Source organism: Lissotriton helveticus, chromosome 9, assembly GCF_964261635.1.
Source record: "Lissotriton helveticus chromosome 9, aLisHel1.1, whole genome shotgun sequence".
Classification (NCBI taxonomy): domain Eukaryota; kingdom Metazoa; phylum Chordata; class Amphibia; order Caudata; family Salamandridae; genus Lissotriton; species Lissotriton helveticus.
In genome coordinates this window covers 916,062,432-916,081,953 of record NC_136070.1, presented here as the reverse complement: position 1 = coordinate 916,081,953, position 19,522 = coordinate 916,062,432, and the positions used below count along the sequence as shown (strand labels likewise).

General features: G+C 49.0%; 1 protein-coding gene across 1 annotated transcript in view; it reads right to left on the bottom strand.

The window, feature by feature from the left end:
• LOC144781993 (cyclin-dependent kinase-like 1) overlaps positions 1-19,522 on the bottom strand; it is a 306,255-nt gene that overhangs the window by 100,101 nt on the left and 186,632 nt on the right. The window contains exon 7 of the mRNA XM_078661090.1: positions 6,573-6,655. Within this exon, the coding sequence (XP_078517216.1) occupies positions 6,573-6,655 (83 nt within the window). The remainder of the gene's footprint in view (positions 1-6,572; positions 6,656-19,522) is intronic.

Genomic DNA, 19,522 nt, shown 5'->3' with positions numbered 1-19,522 from the left:
TGTCTTTTGTGTGTTCTGAAGACATTCCTCTTGTGACTTGGCCTTTATTAGCCAGTCGTCCAAGTAGGGGAAGACATGTATTTGTTGTCTTCTTAGGTGAGCTGCCACCACTGCTAGGCATTTTGTGAACACCCTTGGTGCCGTTGTGACACCAAACGGAAGGACTTTGAACTGATAATGTTGTCCTTCTACCACAAAACCTGAGGTATTTCCTGTGGGCTTTGTGAATCGGGATATGAAAGTAAGCGTCTTTTAGATCCAGTGTAGAAAGAAAGTCCCCTTTCTTCAGTAAAGGAAGTACTTGTTGGAGCGTGACCATGTGGAAATGTTCCGAATTTATGTATGCGTTGAGAGGTCTTAGGTCCAGTATTGGCCTTAGAGACCCGTCCTTTTTGGGAATTAGGAAGTATAGGGAGTATACTCCTGTTCCTTGTTGGTGCTGTGGAACCTTCTCTATGGCATGCTTTTCTAGCAGGGATAGTACTTCTTGTTTTAACAGTGTCAGGTGGTCTTGTTTCATTGGACGCTGTTTGGGGGGGATGTTTGGTGGGGTAGCTGTGAGTTCTAGGCAATAACCATGTTGGATAATTTGTCTCACCCACCTGTCTGATGTGATGTTTTCCCAGACAGGTAGGAACTGTGATAGGCGTCCCCCGACCGGTGTTATATGGTCTGGGGGGAGCTGTATGAAGTCACTGCTTTGGGGTTGGAGAGTTGCGGTTGTTGTTGTTTCCGCGACCTCTACCCTTGTTGTTGTTACCTCTGTAGCCACCTCTAGAATTACCTCTGGGTGATGTAGGTGTAAAAGAGGTTTGTTGCTGGCTTGTACCTGTATTTTTGGATCCTCCTCTATAGGTGGACCTACGAAAGGAACCTCTTTGTGTCGGCTGTTGCAATGCTCCCATTGATTTAGCCGTTTCCGTATCCTTTTTCATCTTTTCTAAGGCCTCATCTGTCCTTGTGCCGAAAAGTGTTTTCTCATCAAAAGGTTGGTTCAGTAATGATGTTTGTACCTCTTGTTTGAACCCTGAAACCCTGAGTCATGCATGTCTCCTTAACATGATGCTTGTGTTTATGGATCTTGCTGCAGTGTCTGCCGCGTCTAGGGCGCACTTGATTGAAGTGTTAGTAATTAACTTCCCTTCCTGTATGAGTTGATCTGCCCTCTTTTTATGTTCTTTAGGGCGATGTGTGATGAGTTTTTCTAATTCATCATAATGCGCTCTGTCATACCTTGCAAGTAGTGCTTGTGTATTAGCTATGCGCCAGCTGTTTGCCGCTTGAGATGCTACTCTCTTGCCAGAGGCATCTATTAGCTTAGACTCTTTGTCAGGAGGTGGAGCTTCTCCTGTAGATAAAGAGTTTGCTCTCTTACGAGCGTTTGTGACCACTAGTGAGTCTAGAGGAATTTGTCCTTTGATGAATATTGGGTCTTTTGGAGCTGCTCTATATTTCTTATCAATTCTTGGGTTCAGTACCCTAGCCCTCACCGGATCTTTGAATATCTTTGATGTGTGATTGAGAAGGCCCTTAAGCATTGGTAGTGTTCCTGATGTTCTTTGTGTAGCAGGTAGTGTTTCTAATAAGAAATCCTCTATTTGAGGTTCTGCATGTAGCTCTACCTTGTGGTATTTTGCTGCTCTATTAATGAGTTGCGCAAAACCAGTATTATCATCAGGAGGTGAAGGTTTTGACGGATACAATTCAGGGTCGTTATCGTTATCTGACCCTACATTGTACTGTTCCCATGGGTCTGCCTCCTCTGGGATTGTGTCTTCATCATCCCCAGGATGTTCTCCCTCCCCTGTGTCACTTTCTACATCTGTTGTAGGTGTAGATGGTCGTGTGGGAGGAATAGTTGGCCTATTGTGAGGAAGAGGAGAAGAGGGTGTGTCTCTAGGTTGTGGAGAAGGAGGGGGGAGTTGTATTTGTCCCCATTGTTCTCTTCTTCGGAGGAGTTTTGTCGTCCGACTGTTCATTCTTCCTCTTTTTAGGTAGTTCTGTGACTACCTTGCCAGTTTGTGGATCAATAAACAGAGTCTTTTGTTTAGGATCGGTTTTATATTCCTGTGTCGGTACCGCAGTTTTCGGGTCCGAAAGGTGTTTTTTCTTCTGACTGTCCATTTGTATTCTCGGCACCGAGATTTTATTCGGATCCGATGTTTTCGGCGTCGAAGATGTCTTCGGTGTCGAGGGTGTTTTCGACGTCGAAACGTGTTTCGGTGTCGACATGGACTGTTTCGACTTCGAGCTTTCCTTGACATGGAGCTTCGGTGTCGATGTGGGTCGTTTATCGGAACCACCATGATGGGAGACCGAGTGTTTCGGTTTCGGTTTCGTTGCCGGGCCCGAAGGCGGGGCGTCGGAAACTTTTTTCGGTTGTCTGACCGGGCTCGAGGGCGGGGTCGACACCGTGCGGGGTCTGTTCTTTGGTAAAGGGACGTCGTCACTCACGGTTTGTTGGACGTCGATTTCCTCGACGTCGGTCTCGTCCGCTTCTGACCCCGCTTCGTCGACCTCCTCTTCCTCCTCTTCTGGGTGCTGGTCCTCGAACAGCTCCGGGATTGCTTGTGACTGCATCCTCGATACCTCGTGTCTTCGGGCTCGACGGTTTCTAATCGTCGATTTTGAGGAAAATGCTGCACAGGCCTCACAGTCCCTGGATTCGTGTTCAGGGGACAAGCAGAGGTTGCAAACCTCGTGTAGGTCCTTGTGTGGGAACTTAGCACCACACGTTGGACATTTTTTGAATGGAGTCCTTTCCATGGACTCCGGGCTGGACTACGTTGAGCTGGTCTTCTCGTAGTTCTTCGAAACGCGTCGAGATGGAAGTGAAGTCGCGTTCGGTAACAATACCGTCAAATTGGAAAGGGTTACGCGCCGAATATAACCTTCTTTATCGAAGTCGGTCCGGAGCGCTTCGATCCTCATCCGAACCCGATGGCGGAAAAAAACAATCTAAGGATGGAGCCAATGCCCATGCGCACTAACACCAAGAGGAGGAGTCATCGATGACGACAAAGACTTCTCCAGAAGAAAAACAAGTGCAATCATCCGAGCCCAACACCAGATGGCGATCTATTCATAAATGTACCATCTGCAGCCCATATGCCTCGAACCCTGTGTTTCCTCCATAGGATAACATTGACAGTTTTCCCTCCAAAAAACGACGAAGTGTGGAGTTTTGAAAACTAAAAATATTCTTTAAAAATGATACAAATAACCAAAACGTGTTTTCTCACCTGTTTGCAGGACATGTCCCAGTGCTGAATCTAGGCATCCAGCACTGAGTTAGAAAAAGTAACGTAAAAGTAACTTACCTGGAATTTGTTGACAAAGCCTATTCACTTCAATGTACAGCTCCAAAAAGTTTCTACGTGTGGAGTTTTGAAATCTGAAAATATTCTTCAAAAATCGCACGAATAACAAAAATGCATTTACTCACCTGTTTACAGGAAATGTCCCAGTGCTGAATCTAGGCTTCCAGCACTGAGTTAGAAAAAGTAACATAAAAGTAACTTACTTGCAAAGTATTGAAAAAGCCCATTCATTCCAATGTACTGTATTTGCTAAGTGTTGCATACTACTGCTCCCCTGTAAATCAAACAAAGTACAAGTTCTATTGCATTTTCAAACTGTTCTATATCCAGTAACGTATTAATGAAAAGTATGTATTGCTTACCTGTACTAGGCTTGCTTGTAAACAACAGTATATTTTTATACAAAAACAATTGGCCAAGAGTTCAGTTCTTGAGTGTGTGAATTAATTTGCAGACTGAGGGTGTACATCAAATGCTTAACACTGTCCTCTGATACTGCCTTACTGCTCGACCAAGCTACATCTATTAGAGAGTAAGGTTCTATCTAACTTTAACCTCTGCCTACCTCTGGGGACACTTGGACTCTATACACCCTATACCCCATTTTGGTTTGGTATATATAGAGCCAGTTTCTTACACTGATGTCATTGCAGAGACTGGGTCTGAACGGACAAGCGAAGGACCCCTGACTGCTGCTATTTCTCCATCATCAGCACCAGTCAGGGGCATTTCTATTGCCTGTCCCTAGCTTCTAAAGAAACGGCTGGGAAGTATGTTTAAGCACCACAAAGACTTAGCACTAATTGTATTTGTTTGTAAAAAAAATATTTTCTATTTAACAGAGGGGGAGATGTAGTGTGGTGTGGGTTTGTAATAACGGAACCTTTGTGGCTCCTGATGAATTCTGTAGAACTGTGACATAAGCATTTAGGGGCACATGCATCAAACTTCATTTTTGCGATTACCAAATAGCGATTTTTAAGAAATTGCTATTTGGTAATCGCAAACTGCAATGCTCATAATAGGGTGCATATAGCGATTCACTAATTGTGATTCTTTAAGAATTGCAATCGCAATCGCCTTAGGTCCCCCTGAGGTGTCCCTAACTAACAAATGTGCACATGTAAGGCACACACATGCACTAGGGGCATGTGTGTGCCACATGGCACTTTGGAAAATGCAAGTTTGTGCATTTTTCGAAGTATGCACATGGTTAACATCAACTTGAAATTGATGTTAATTAGCGTTTCCTAAATGCACACTGAGCATTTAGGAAAGGCTTCTTGCATGTGCATTAGGGAATCACAAATTGCGATTCCCTATTTGCATTCGCAATGTAGGTAATTGCAAGATATTGCAATTAACTGAATCCAAAAACTTTCATGCATAGCAAAAGGCCATTTTGCGATCGCAAATGGCCGATTTTTGTGAATCGCACTGTTTGCAATTGCAAAATTGCTTGATGCATGTGCCCCTTTGAGTGCAATGAAGTGAATACAGGTTTAGAATGTTGAGATTATGCTTACACGGATAAGAATAAAAATGTATTGTACTAAGCTCCATGTGTGGCGTAGTCATTGGTGAATTCCCGAGCTGGGGAAGGTGCTACAGATGCCTGGATCCAGCTGTGGCAGACATTCCTCTGGAAGTGTTACTTTTAGGCAGAAGTGGCTAACTTGCCTTCTGAGAGCAGGCTTTATAGAAAGAATATATCCCTCCTATATCCTTTACTTGAGAGGGTTCTCTTTGCTTCCAAACATGGAATAAAAGAACGTTTGCTGACATTGCTTGTTCAATGTAAATAATGATAGAGTCCTCACAATCAAAGGTATACATGGACCAAGGAAGTGCAGCAGATTAATTTTTGTTAAGTATTTTTTGCATGTGTTAGCTTGGGGAGATACTACGTTTTTAATGGGATTGCAATTGGTCTGGACTATTATTTCAGGCCGAGCTACAAGTGCTATGAGCGTATATTTGTTCACATCGCATGGATCTGATTACTTGATGCTATGTTGAAGTTCTATACAATGTCAACTAACAATAAAAAAAGATTTAAGTATTTATGCATGTGTTGATGTGCTCCTGTTACCATTTATGCATGTTAGGAGCTTGAAATTCATACAAATCTACAACTAGGACATTGTCACAGCTTCCTAAGAGAAGTCAGTGAATTCCTCTGTGAAAATCTAGAAGGACAGAAAAGCATTAAATGATTGTAGGTAACATCAACCCACTAAACACAGCTCTTCTGGTGGAAGTTTCAGACATAGGCCAAAACACATATCGCCACGCACTGTCTGACAGATCAGTGACCTAATCTCTACATCTTCTCCTTCCGTCAAGAGTGGGGAGGGAAGCATTGGTGCAGGTAGTTCTAGCCCTTGTCATTTCCCACATAGACTACACTAACTTCCTGTACTTCGTCTGCCATTATATCTAGTCAAGACTGCAACTTGTGCAGAATCAGGCCGCAAGACTTATCTTTCATCTGCCGAGATGGCAACATGCCTCCCCTCTCATGAGGAAGCTACATTTGCTCCCCATATCCCAACGCTGTGCCTTCGAAATCGGATGCCTTATTTTCAAATCCTTATATCGCGCTTGCCCAGAATTCATCTCCAATATCATTCCGAGATACATATCCACCCGCAATTTGCACTCAGCCCACATGAACCTTTTGGTCACCCCGTACTATAAATCAAAGCAGCCTGGTGGCAGCAGATTTGTGGTGCTGGCCCCCTCTTTTTTGGAACACCCTGCCCCTTGACATCAGATCCTGTACAGACCTCCTGAGATTCAGGAAACTCCTTAAACATGGCTGTTTACTCAGGCATATGAATAACCAGGCATATGAATAACCCTCCAGGACTCTGGTCACTTCTATATATAGCGCAAAGAAACCAACCGGTATACGTGCGCTTTACAAATAATTTTAACATAACATAACACAACATTTTAACATAATAGGGATACAACACAGACTAGGTAAACATCACCCATATGATGAAAAGGAACACTGATACAAATACACATTCCTTCTGTGGGGTATAGGACATTGATCTTAAAATGCAACTCAACCTTATTGAGTTGGAATGTTGAACCAAGTGCAATAGAGAATGTCTCTTTGTACACGGACAGAGAACCATGGGGCAACGTCACAACTTATCCCACATTCCATTGTGCAAATGAACTTCTTCATACACAAAATGCTGAACTGTGACCCCAAGACTTTGTTTAGCCTGATCTTACCACGGTCTCTGGCTCTGGGATTAGGACTCCACTGAAGTAAAGATTGGAGCTATACACCTGCTGGTGGTGAAGAGTAAGGTCTCCTGAGGAGGAAAAGAAGGAAGAAAATGACATAGCATCTTAAAATCAAATTAAAGGAGTTGCTCTTAATCAGTCATTTTCCTCTCTCTTGAGACAGACACAGAGACTTGACAGAAACCTAATACTCCAATTAATGCAAAGGATAATACATATTATGGTGTCCAGAAGTTTAAGAGGGCTCCAAATGTTTCATTCTCTGGTGAGCCCAGGAGAATCAGAATGATCTGTATTGATTCTCCTGTTGAGCACCAGAGTAGCCCACAAAAGGCATCCAAGAGCTAAAAAAGTGAGAGTAAAATGACAAAGGTCTAGCTTATGATCTTGTTCTAATTGCATTTGGCATCTTTAGAAATACTTTTTGCTGACAGCGAAGGTTCCTTGCTGATAATTAGATTGTGAATTTATTTTACAGATACACTATAAATAGCCCACAAGTGTCAAGCCCTTGAACTCAATTCTGGCTTGTACTAGTAAACAGTTTAGCCTGCAAAGATCAGGGGTGACACAGGTCCATCTATGTAGAAATGTAACTGATGAGGCAATTGAGTATTGTAATCTGGCTGTTAAATCAAGTGAAATTGAGATGAGCACATCTCCCTGGTCAAAGTATGAAACTGTATTGTGGTAAGTTAGAAAGACAAGTGAGTTAAGAGTCAGTCCATTTGAAGGTTAGACTTTAAGAAAGACAATCTTCCTACCTTTACCATGCCAAAAGACAGGTTGAATAGAATATGATACTGTTCTATGTATCTTTAACGTGTCAGCCTTAGGATTGTCTTCCTCCAAAGGTTTTGCCTTCACTACTTCCGTTTGGCTGAAGTTTGTTCTTGTTGGCTTTGGGACTTTGTACAGTTTACCACTGCTAACCAGTGCTAAAGTACTTGTGATCACTCCTTAAAACATAATACAATTGGCCTACACCTGATTGCCTTGCCACATTTAATGTATTTATAAGACCCTAGTAAATTGGTTTCAACATATACCCTGAGTCTGTAAATAAATGCTACCAGTGCGCCTGCAGCACTTTTGTGCTACCTATTTAAGTATCCCTTTAAAACATGCCTTAAGCCTGCCACTGCAGCGTGCATGCGATTTTATACTACCAATTCAACCTGATAAAATATCAATTGTGCCAGGCCTAAACCTTCCCTTTTAATAATTGCAAATCACCCCTAAGGTAGGCTCAAAACCGCCCATGGTGCTGGGTGCACTGCATTTGAAAAGTTGCACACATACTTTTAAGTTTTACACGTCCTGGCAGTCAAAACCCCCTAAAATAGTTTTTCACTATTGAGACACTTACCTCTCCCATAGAATCACATTGGGTTACCTTATTATATTTGATAGTGGTTGTCACGGAAGGGCTATCGCCGTTCTACACTCTAGAGCGTGCTCACCGCGTGCCGGCTCGTCCCCCGGCCGAGGGCCGGCCCCCTCGCCCGGTGGTGGCGCGGTTGCTGCACTACAGAGATCGAGACCTCATCCTTCAAAAGGCGCGAGCTCTGGGGCCCTATAAGGTGGACAACGCCCAGGTCTCCATATATCCGGACTACTCCTTGGAAGTCCAGAGACAGCGGTCGACTTTTCTGGTGGTCAAGAAGGCACTTCGGGAGAAGGGCATCCGCTACTCTCTCCTGTTCCCAGCCCGCCTGCGGATCATGCTGGATGGCAAATCTTCCTTCTACGACACTCCCGACGACGTTTGGAACTGGCTGGAGTTATACAAGACCGGCGCGGATGCACTTCACGCGCCTGGGGAACGTCGGAGGGCACCGCCGAGACCTAGGCGGAGTAGGAGACACAAGAAACGGCCACCGAACGTTCGGACACCTTCGATCTCACAAACTGCGCTGGAGCGCAGAGATGCCCTCCGGGCGGTCTCCACCATCTCCCAGACAATGGGCTCCGCATTGGCTGTGGAGTCGGGCTCCCGGGGGGGCACTGACGAGGGGACTTCGGAGGAGTCGGCGGCTGGAGGCCCCGTGCCGCCCCATGTCACACCTGGGACTGCTGATGGTTTGCTGGACGAATGAGGCTAATGCTCCCCTGCAGTGGTATTGTATAAACTGATGTGTTCTTGCTCTGGGTTTGGGTTGGTGGCGTCATTGACCTGTTGGGCCTGGAACTGGTGTTGGGCGGCCAACTTTGGAGGTGGTAACTGTCTTATTCGAGGAGGAGATGCGGGACACATGGGGCACGTTGGGGAGGTCTGACTGGGAGGAGTGTGCTGTTCACGGTCTGTTGGAAGAGGCGACAGGCCACCCCCTCCTATCTCACACCTACTGTGGGACTCTGGTAGTTACCAGAGATTGTTCCTTTTGGGAGTTAGTCATTTGGATGGGTTTCTGCTGTTTGGGACCTATTCTGGGGAGGGGTGGGGCGTGGGGTTGTTGGGGAATGTCGGGGTTTTGGTCTTGGGGAGTAGCCAGGGTGCACACGATGCTTGCTTTCGTTGGGACAGTGTTTATTGTCGGGAATGGGGACCCTCCTTGAACTGAAGTGTGTGACCTGGAATGTGAGGGGTCTGATTTCCATGTTGAAACGTCACAAGGTTCACGCCCAGCTTGTCCGCAGGGGGGTTCAGGTTGCCTTCCTGCAGGAGACTCACATTGATCAAACTGAGGGGCGGGCTCTGCAGCGCAGGTGGCAGAGGCATATGTTTTACACTACCTACTCGGCCTTTGCAAGGGGGGCTTTGATCTGGGTGCGGGCGGGGATTCCCTTCCAGCCTTTAGTGTCGATGGTTGACCCCGAGGGGAGGTTTGTGGCTGTACAGGGCCGTCTGGATGGGAGGGACGTGACGCTTTGCTGCGTCTATGCCCCGAACGTGGACCAACCTGCCTTCTTTGCGCGACTGTCTGGGAAGCTGGCGACTGTCCTGGCTGGCACGGTCCTACTTGGGGGGGATTTTAATTCTGTACTAGACGTAGAACTGGATCGATCTCACCCACCACTGGCGCAGGCGGCAGCTCACAAACTAGCGAAGAGTAGGAGAGAGTGGCAAAGTAGCTGGGGCCTGGTCGATGCATGGCGGACCCAACACCCTACGGAAAGGGACTTCTCCTTTTACTCCCCCCCACACGATCTGCATGTTCGCCTAGACAGCGTTCTGTGTTCATTGGACGTCCAGAGCCTGGTCCGCCACAGTGAGTACTTGACCAGGACGATATCCGACCATAACCCCTGCCTAGTGACGGTGCAATGGATGAGGCGACGCCAAGCTATCCCGACGTGGCGGTTGAACCCGCTGACACTGGAGGACCCTGCGTTTAAGGCCGATGTCCGCGGTGGGGTGGAAGGGTACTTTGACGCTAATGTGGGCACGGCTTCCAGCAGGGCACTGGAGTGGGACGCCTTTAAGGCGGTGATTCGGGGCGTCTGTATCTCGGCTACCGCGGGAGTCCGTAAGACCCTCCTGCAGGATGTGGAACGCAGCGAGGGCCGATTGCGCAATGAAGAAAGACGCAGTCACACGGACCCGGAGGCTCACGGAGCGGTTTCGGAGGCACGAGAGGTAGTGGCGACGGCAATGGAAAAGCTGCGCTGCTTTGACTATAAGGAGTTTTTGATCCGGGCTCACGCCGAGCGTGATAAAGTAGGCTCACTGCTAGCGTGGTTGGCCAGCCCTGGGTCCCGAGGCTCCCCGATAGTGGCGCTCGCCACCCCAGAGGGGCACATGGTTTATGCGCAATCGGACATTAACGACCAGTTCCTTCAGTATTATACGCACCTGTATAGGAGCAGAATGCCGGATCCCCCGGCGGAGCTGGAGGACTTCCTGGTGGCGGCGCAACTGCCCAGGCTTGACCCGGAGCACGCAAAGCACCTGGGCGGCGACATCTCCGGGGGAGAGATCAGGGTGGCCATCAAACACATGGCCCGCCGCAAAACTCCTGGCACGGATGGGCTCCCGATCGAATTTTATGCGGCCTATGCGGATGTGCTGGTTCCGCGACTACAGGCGGTTTACCGAGAGGCCTGGGACTCGGGGTGCTTACCGGCATCCACTCGCGAAGCTTTAGTGATACCCTTACTGAAGCGAGAGGGAGTTGCGAGCTGTCGTTCGGCGTACCGCCCGCTCTCCATGCTCACCACGGATTACAAGATCCTGAGCAAGGTCCTTGCGACGCGGCTACTGACCCACTTGCGCTCCTTGGTACATGATGACCAGGCAGGCTTTATTCCTCAGCGCACCACTGCCACCTGTGTGCGCCGGCTGCTCCGGATCATGGGGGGAGAGGCAGCTGCTCGTCCGGGTGCCGCTGTCCTCTCGATTGACATCGAGAAGGCGTTTGATAGCGTCGAGTGGCCATACCTGCTCCGTGTACTGGAGGCCTTTGGACTGGGCGAACGCTTCGTGAAATGGACTGCCTTGCTCTACGCTGCGGCCACGGCCCGTGTCAAAACTGGGACCACCATCTCGGCCCCTTACGCGGTAGGTCGGGGGACCCGACAGGGGTGCTCTCTGTCCCCCCTGTTATTTGCACTTGCCATTGAGCCACTGGCTGCGCATGCCCGGCTGGGTCGAGCGTATGCAGGTCTTCCGCTGAGAGCCGACACCCACTACATCTCTCTCTATGCGGACGACTGTTTACTGTTTCTGGCGAACGCAAATGACTCCCTGCGTGGGGCCGAGTGGCTCCTGTCGGACTTTGGTCATCTCTCGGGACTGAGGGTCAATTGGGGGAAGTCTTGCCTCTTCCCGCTGACTCCGGGGACCGATGACACCCAACCGGAGGGCGCCTTGCGATGGGAGCACCATTGCCTCCCCTATCTGGGAACTCTCATCTACCACTCACCTGTGGCCCTATTAGACGGCAACATCAACAGGGCAATTCGGAATCTACAGGGTTGCATGGGTTTCTGGCGGACGCTACCGCTTTCAGTCGCGGGACGAGTCGCATTGTTGAAAATGGTGGCACTTCCCCGATTGTTGTATCTGTTTCGCACCCTGCCGATCTGGATTCCTGCGTCAGTTTTCAACAGACTCCGCTCCCTAACGTCTGGGTTCATCTGGGGATCGGGTAGACGGCGGGTTGCGCTGACCACGTTGATGCGCCCCAGAGCGGACGGGGGTCTTGCGGCCCCGGATTTTGAGTGGTACTACTTGGCGGCGCAGCTGCAGTGGCTCACCCAGGCGGTGGCTTTGGAGTTCCGTGGCCCGGAGAATGTGGCGGGCAAACTGTTCCCGAGACACATCATTTCGTTTATAATCTTGGGCCAGAAACTGGACCTAGCTCAGCTCACATTGGAGGAACGAACGATTCGCAGCTGTTGGCTTCGGTGCCACAGGCGCTCTGGTACCGTTCGTCCCTACGCCCCAGAAATTCCGCTAGGGATGTGCACGGCCTTTCCACATGGTGGCGACTGGTCGGCACTAGCGATCTGGGAGGAGCTTGGCCTGCAGATGGTCGGCGATCTCTACAAGGATGGCTCGCTGCTCACGTTTCAGGAGCTGCGGGACTCTTACGATCTGCCGAGGGGTGGGTATCTGCTACACGCTTCATTAGTGGCTGGTATTCGCCGTCACTGGAGGAGTGGGCTGACCGAGCCGCCGACCTCGGAATGCTGTCAATACGTGGTAATGGCCGCTGGCACTTACAAGGCCGTCACATGCCTTTACCGACGGTTATCGGCTGCTGCCCTGCGACCCCTGGATGAGCTGCGAGCCAAATGGGAGGGGGACATTGGGCGGTCTATTCCGGAAACGACATGCCCACAGCTACTACGCCGAGCATGGAAGGGCACTAGGAACGCCAGGTTCCAATTGGTCCAGTTTTTTACCCTGCACCGTGCATACCTAACACCGATTAAAATCTCGCAATATTTCGAGGGTGCACCCTCGCTCTGTCCTAGATGTGGGACGGCAGACGCAGACTTCGCCCACATGTTTTGGACCTGCAACAAGCTGGCGGGTTATTGGGAGGCGGTGACGTCCTGCCTGAATGCTGTCACGGACCGGCAGATCGATCTTGACATGGGCACCTGCCTATTACTGTGGTTCCCCCACACCCCTCGTACTCGAATTACCAGTAAATTTTGCGACTTGGGTTTGATATTAGCCAAACGTGAAATCTCCATGCACTGGAAATCTACCCAAGGTCCCAGCTACTTGCGTTGGAAGACCACTCTAGAGCGCTGGGCGAAAGCGGAGAGTGCCTTGCGGCTACGACAGGCCAGGAGCCTAGATAATGACAAAGCACTGGAGGTGGCTAGGGCGTGGGAGGCCCTGGTTGTGGCACTCCAGCAACCAGAGGGTGACCAGAGCGAGGATGAGGGGGGGACGCCAGGTTGAGGACACTGAGTTCGGGAATACCTCACACACACCATGGAGCACACACTACCTCCACCTACTAATGGCAGATCTGGGGGTCCTGATGCCCCATTGTAGGACATTACTTACCCTTTACCGAGGTTCCTATCCAGGACAGGAAAGAGATAACATGTAAGCGATTGGGAGGATGGAATGTGACGCACTGGCTACGGGGGTGGGACTCGGAGGTGGGATACAGGGTGGGCTGGATCAGTTGGGGAATGTTCTAAATAAAAGGTGTCTTGTTGGAACTGTACTGATATACTGCACTGTCGGCTGATGCCTTGATTGCTTTTTTCCTGTAATGTACCTTCCACACTTGATTGCCAATAAAAATTGTTTTTACAAACCTTATTATATTTAATAAGTGCTAACTTTTGATTGGGAACATGTGGAAATATTGTGTCTGGACTCTAATGAATTGTAATTTAAAATGTTCCTTTTTTTTAACTCTTTATTCTAGACTGAACAGGAACAAATACAGCGATTTCAAATTATCACGTATATATTTCAGTCATTGTTTTCCATTTTCTCCCCATCAATACTTATTGACGATTTCCATAATTACAATGTCACATCATATATCAGAAGAGCAGTATATTGTCCGTCAATCATCTCTGATATGCTACTTATTTTCCACCGTACATAAGATCAGCAGTACTCATTCAATATCGTCGTGCATAACCAAAAAACTAACAGCCCCCCTCCCCCCCTCCCCAAAGCTCCTACCCTACTCCCTCCCGTCTCCTGGTCACAATGGAAGCCTTCTGTATACTACCTCCTAACTTTCATAGCAAACTTGTATACTGTAGTGCAAGGGTTTCGAGTAGCCTGTGCGCTATCTCGGGCTCCAGTATCTCCCATCAACGAATCTCTGCGCACTGTGTAGTTATTGTGGCCTGTCTTCCTGCGATGGTACAAGATCTATCCCTTCCAATGCCATCAGCATGACCTCCCATTCCTGTGCTATGGGAAGCTTCCGTTGACCTCTCTCCTCCTCCCTTCTAAGAGCTGCACCCTCTGCTCGGCCCCACCTCACTAGGTCCATCTGCCACAAGGATGTTCTGGGTGGCCTGACTGCTAACAGAAGAGCCAAGTCTAGAAATTTCAGTTTAGCCTTCAGTGTTTTGGATCGTTTACGGGACCCCACTAGGCAGTACAGAGCTTCTTCAGGCACCGGCAGGTTGGTAATGGTACGTAGTACCTGGCATATCTCCGCCCAATAATCCCGCAGGTGTGGACCCGACCATAGCATGTGGAGGAATCCAGCCTCGTCCTCCCTACAACGCGGGCAACAGTGGGGGGAGTCCGGGAACATTCTGTGTAACCTCTTGGGAGTTAGGTATGCCCTATGAAGTACCATTACCTGTATAAATTTAAATTTAACATTCCGCGATACCCGCTTGGGATGCTCAAGGATAATCTGCCATGCCTTATCAGTCAGTACCGATTCTGTGTCCTGAACCCAGGTGTCCCTAAGTGTAGTAAGCAGGATTGCTGCGTGTTCTCTGATCCCTGTATATAGCCAGCGCACCAAATGTCCTCCCGCTCCCATATAATATAGCAGATAAACCAATTTGTGTTGCGTGGGTTTAAGTCGTTGTGGTGCCCAGGTATTCTGAATATAATGTGACACTGTGGCATGTAACAAATATAATCTCGGGGGAGCACCCTTGACCTGTAAGAAGGAGTCATGGTCCAACAGAGACTCATCTCCAAAAAAGGCACCCACCTCATCTATCCCAGTCTCCGTCCAGGGGCGCAGTGTATGCCGTGTGAGCCTACCTTGCGGTGTCGGGATACCCAATAAGGGGATGTTCTCCGCATATGGTATCACCGATGAGGTGTATGACAGTGCCCTCCTCCAGCACAATAGGGCCGTGCGCAGAAGTGGGTGACAATCTGGAGGGAGCCGACTCCTCGGTAACAACAGGGAGTGTAGCTCCCCCCGCACCAGCCGGTCTGACGTGAAGTCAATCTCGTAGAGATTCTTGCCAGCCACCCAATATGAAAGCCACTGGAGTTGACTGGCATAGTAGTATCCACGGAAATCCGGGACTCCCAGGCCCCCCAGTCTGGTCCCTAGTTGGAGCTTACGGAGGCTAATGCGTCTTCGACCAGCACCCCAAATAAGACTAATCAAGATAGTGTTTAGTGTATTAAAAACATGCTGAGGGATGTTCACAGGCAAATTTACAAAATAATACAACAGGTGGGGGAGCATGACCATCTTGGAGATCGCAATTCTGCCCATGATGGACAGGGGCAAGGAAGTCCAGAATCCTACACTGCTGCGAAGTTGTGTAATGGCTCATTTAATATTACCATCAATTTGATCCTCTGGCGATCTATACACTTGTATCCCCAGGTATTTGAACGTGGTCAGGGCTACCGGGTTCGGATGCATCCCAAAGATGATGAAGGAGGGATGTAGTGCTTCTCTAAAATAGAAGCCATTCGATTTTTCGGGGTTGATGGCCAAACCCGATACCACTTCAAATCGGCAAAAAATATCATAGAGAGCAGTGTGATCCGCCTCTAGGTCACTGAAATACAATAAAATATCATCCGCATAGATGGATATCAGGTTATGTGTCCCTCTGATCGGGATGCCCATCCGATCCTCATGGGCACGAAGGGCTCTAGCCAGGGGCTCTAGAGCTAAGACAATTAAAATCGGAGACAGGGGACAGCCCTGTCGAGTGCCCCTGTACACTGAGTAACAATCGAAACATATCGGCCCGTGCGTGCCCTAGCCGAAGGGTCCGTGTATAACAATCTGATCCACTTCAGTAAGGAGTCCGGGAAGCCAAAGCGTTTCAAGGATTCGAACATAAATGTCCACGACAGGGAGTCGAACGCCTGTTTTAGGTCCAGCGCTATACAGCCCGCCCGAGGATATTCCCGTGGCGTGGCCGTCATCAGCGCATGTAGTCTCCGTGTGTTCAGGGACGTACTCCGTCCCGGGAGAAACCCGCATTGGTCTTGATGCACAAGGGCAGGAAGGTGGGATTGTATACGTAAGGCTATGGCCCTACTAAGGATCTTATACTCTGTGGAGAGCATTGACAGAGGCCTATAATTCACCATTTCCAGTGTATCCCTGCCAGACTTAGGTATTGATGTGACGAGAGCCTGCATCGTCGATACGGGTAAGTGTCCCTCCTCAAACGACGTCCTGTACACCCTGTCTAGGACAGGCACTAGGATGTAAATGTAAATGTAAATGTATGTAAATGTATAGGCATTTATATAGCGCACTACTTACCCGTAGGGTCCCAAGGCGCTTCGACCGCTGCGAAACCCTTCCTGGCTTCCCTGAGAGATGGTCCCTTAATGGGTATCTCCAGGGTGAGACCAGGCATCCCCGGCGGTCTGGTGGGGCCGTTAGTGAAGATGAGGCAAGCTAATGCCCAGAGTTGCCGAGTGTGATCGCTGATCAGAGTGGGCACCGAGGCGAGAGAATTATCGAGTCCGCTGACCCTGGTCCAGAAACCTGCCGCGCCGGGAATCGAACCCTGGTCCCGGGCCGTCCTCTGCTCTCGGGTCTGCCGCCTCTAACCAGTGAGCCACACTACTTCACAGGATGTCTGAATAAGTCGAGTAAAACTCTACTGGGAGCCCATCCATGCCCGGTGTCTTATTTCGGTTAAGAGACTTGATGGCAGCACGTATCTCATGCTGTGTGATGGGCCCCTCTATCTCCCTCTGTATGTCAGCCGTCAGGATCGGGAAGGGGAGATCATGTAGGAACTCGGTCACCCGTTCCGGGTCCTCTAGGTCGAAGGGAGCATATAATGCTCTCAAGTGGTCATGGAACGCCTTGTTAATCTCGGATTGCGTGCGGACCAGGGTGCCCGACATGTCATATATCTGGGTTATCACCGGAGGGTCCGGTTGATCTTGTATCAGGCGGTCCAATAGGGTACCAGATCTATCAGCATCGGTGTGCTGACGGCGTAAATATTCTTTGTGGTCAATGGTCCTCAATGTTTCCAGTACTTCTGCGTGATCAATGATTCCTGCCTGCAGATACCCCCTCTTCCCAGGGTCCACACTCGCCTCCCGTTCTAGCACCTTCAAACGGTCTTCCATCTCGCAAAGTTTTTTATGGATTTCCTGTCTGGCTCCCACTAACTGACATATGGCTGCTCCCCGCACTACAGCCTTCATGGTATCCCATACCACCAAATTAGAAGTAGCAGAATCCCAATTTTCTTCGAAGTAATTATTCAGACCATCAGACAGTGACGCCCGGAAGGGGCCATTCTCCAGGAGGAGCGGGTTTAGCCTCCAGGTGGGCACTGGGGTTGGCACCCTGCCCCAAAGGAGGCTGAGCGACAGAGGTCTGTGATCGGAGAAAGTTTTGGCCAAGTACTCTGAGCTTCCTATCTTTGTAACCAATGATCGTGAGCACATGAATCGGTCGATCCTGATATGTAGGTTGTGTAAGGGGGAATAGTAAGAATACTCCTTATGAGCCGGATACAATTCACGCCATGCATCCGTCGGGAAACAACCTTTACAACACACTACCATTACAACAAAACTTTTACAACGCAACATCCATTACATCGCATGCCATTACAACGCAACCATTACAATGCATGACACTTCAACGCATACAACTACAACGCATGTCATTACAGCGCATGTCATTACAACGCATAACATTTCAACGCATAGTACCCTTACACTATCCAACACTTACCCTACTGTTGCACCACCTGGAGTTAGAATAGTAATTTTTACCCCTACACTATCCAACACTTACCCTACTGTTGCACCCCCCTGGAGTTAGAATAGTAATTTTTACCCCTACACTATCCAACACTTACCATACTGTTGCACCCCCCTGGAGTTAGAATAGTAATTTTTACCCCTACACTATCCAATACTTACCATACATGCAATGTAATGTTATGCGTTGTAATGGTATGCATTGTAAAGGTAGTATGCGTTGTAATGGAATGCATTGTAAAGGTCGTTTTTAAAAATTCGCTGTAATGGCATGCGTTGTAATGGAATGCATGGTAATGGATGTTGCGTTGTAAAAAATGTGTTGTAAAGGTATGCGTTGTAAAAGTATGCGTTGCAACGTCATACATCCCATCCGTCAATCTCCAGCCCTCTGCCCATGCCATGAATACCTCAGTCAGCTTTGACATCCCAGCTGTCTGGAGGGGAGGATGCGATCTGTCCAGGCCCAGATCCAATACCATGTTCCAGTCTCCGCCCAAAACCCAGGGAATACCCGTCCAATCCGAAAGTGCCAGACCCACTGTGTGTAAAAACCTATCCTGGTCAAAGTTCGGGGCATATATGCTGCCTATCACTATCAGTGTGCCATCTAAGGTGCCCTTTACCAAAATGTACCGGCCCTGATCATCCACCTTCCTCTCTATCTCCACAAATGGCGTCCCATGACGAATCCAGATAGTCGCCCCCCTGGAAAAGGCTGAGTATGTCGTAGAATAAATAGTACCCCTCCACTTCTTCCTCAATTTCTGAGCTTCTGATACCGTGAGGTGGGAGTCTTGGAGGAATGCAACCTGTGTATGATGTCGAAGTAGAAATGAGTGGATCCGATGACGTTTCTGTATTGCCCCAAGCCCACGCACATTCCAGGTAGTGAATCTATAAGACCCTGCAGTTTCAGCCATAATCACCTTCTATCGAGCATAGGAGTGTCAGTAGGCCCATAACATGGCCCCATGTGGCTAACGACCAGGAGACTTCATTTCCTAAACCCCCCTCTAAGAACTGAACAAACGTGGCGCAGCAAGACATCATTGCTGGGCCGAACATGAGAACAATAAACATATAAATCCAAGCACAAGTGCATACGCCAATGGGGGGGTGGCTAAGCACTATTTTGGTCATCTTATCAGTCGCACCGGGTGCCGCTGGCTCAATGGCGTACCGTCCCGGGGGCATGACTTTAAGAGTATACTTTTAATCGCTGACTGGAGATATCCCTGCGGGGGGAAACAGTAGTTCCACGAGGGTTGTGTCTAACCAGGGATTGCCTTCTCTGTAGCCCATCCCAGCGGGGGCAAAGAACCCATCGGATTTTCACCTTGTAGGCCAGCAGTAAATACATTCCCCCAGCCCTATAGATACTCCATACCATAATAAAGCATTGAAAACAATAGACAATTATCACTCTATAAAGGATACCATGAGTTGCAGTTTAACCAGTCCGCTCCGAACGGAGCTATCCGCCTCCTCAGTTGTCCAGCATATCATCTGCCGCTCTGGGTGTGACGGTAGGGAACAGGACCACACTGTGATCCGAGTCCGAGTGGACCGTGCTGTCGTCCGAGTCCATTACAATCTTTCCCGTGTCCTCCAGGAACGTGCCCACCATCGCCAACGCTCCTAGTTGATCTTCCTTCTGTTGCTCCCGCGATGGGCCGCGTCGTCCCGCTCTCCTCTCTGTCCCTGTCCCTGGGGATCCTCCATCTTCACGCCCCGAGTCCCCTCTCGAGCCACTGGCAGCTGTCTCTTGGGTAGTGTCCTGACTCCCATCTATACCCATCACCTCAAGCCACTC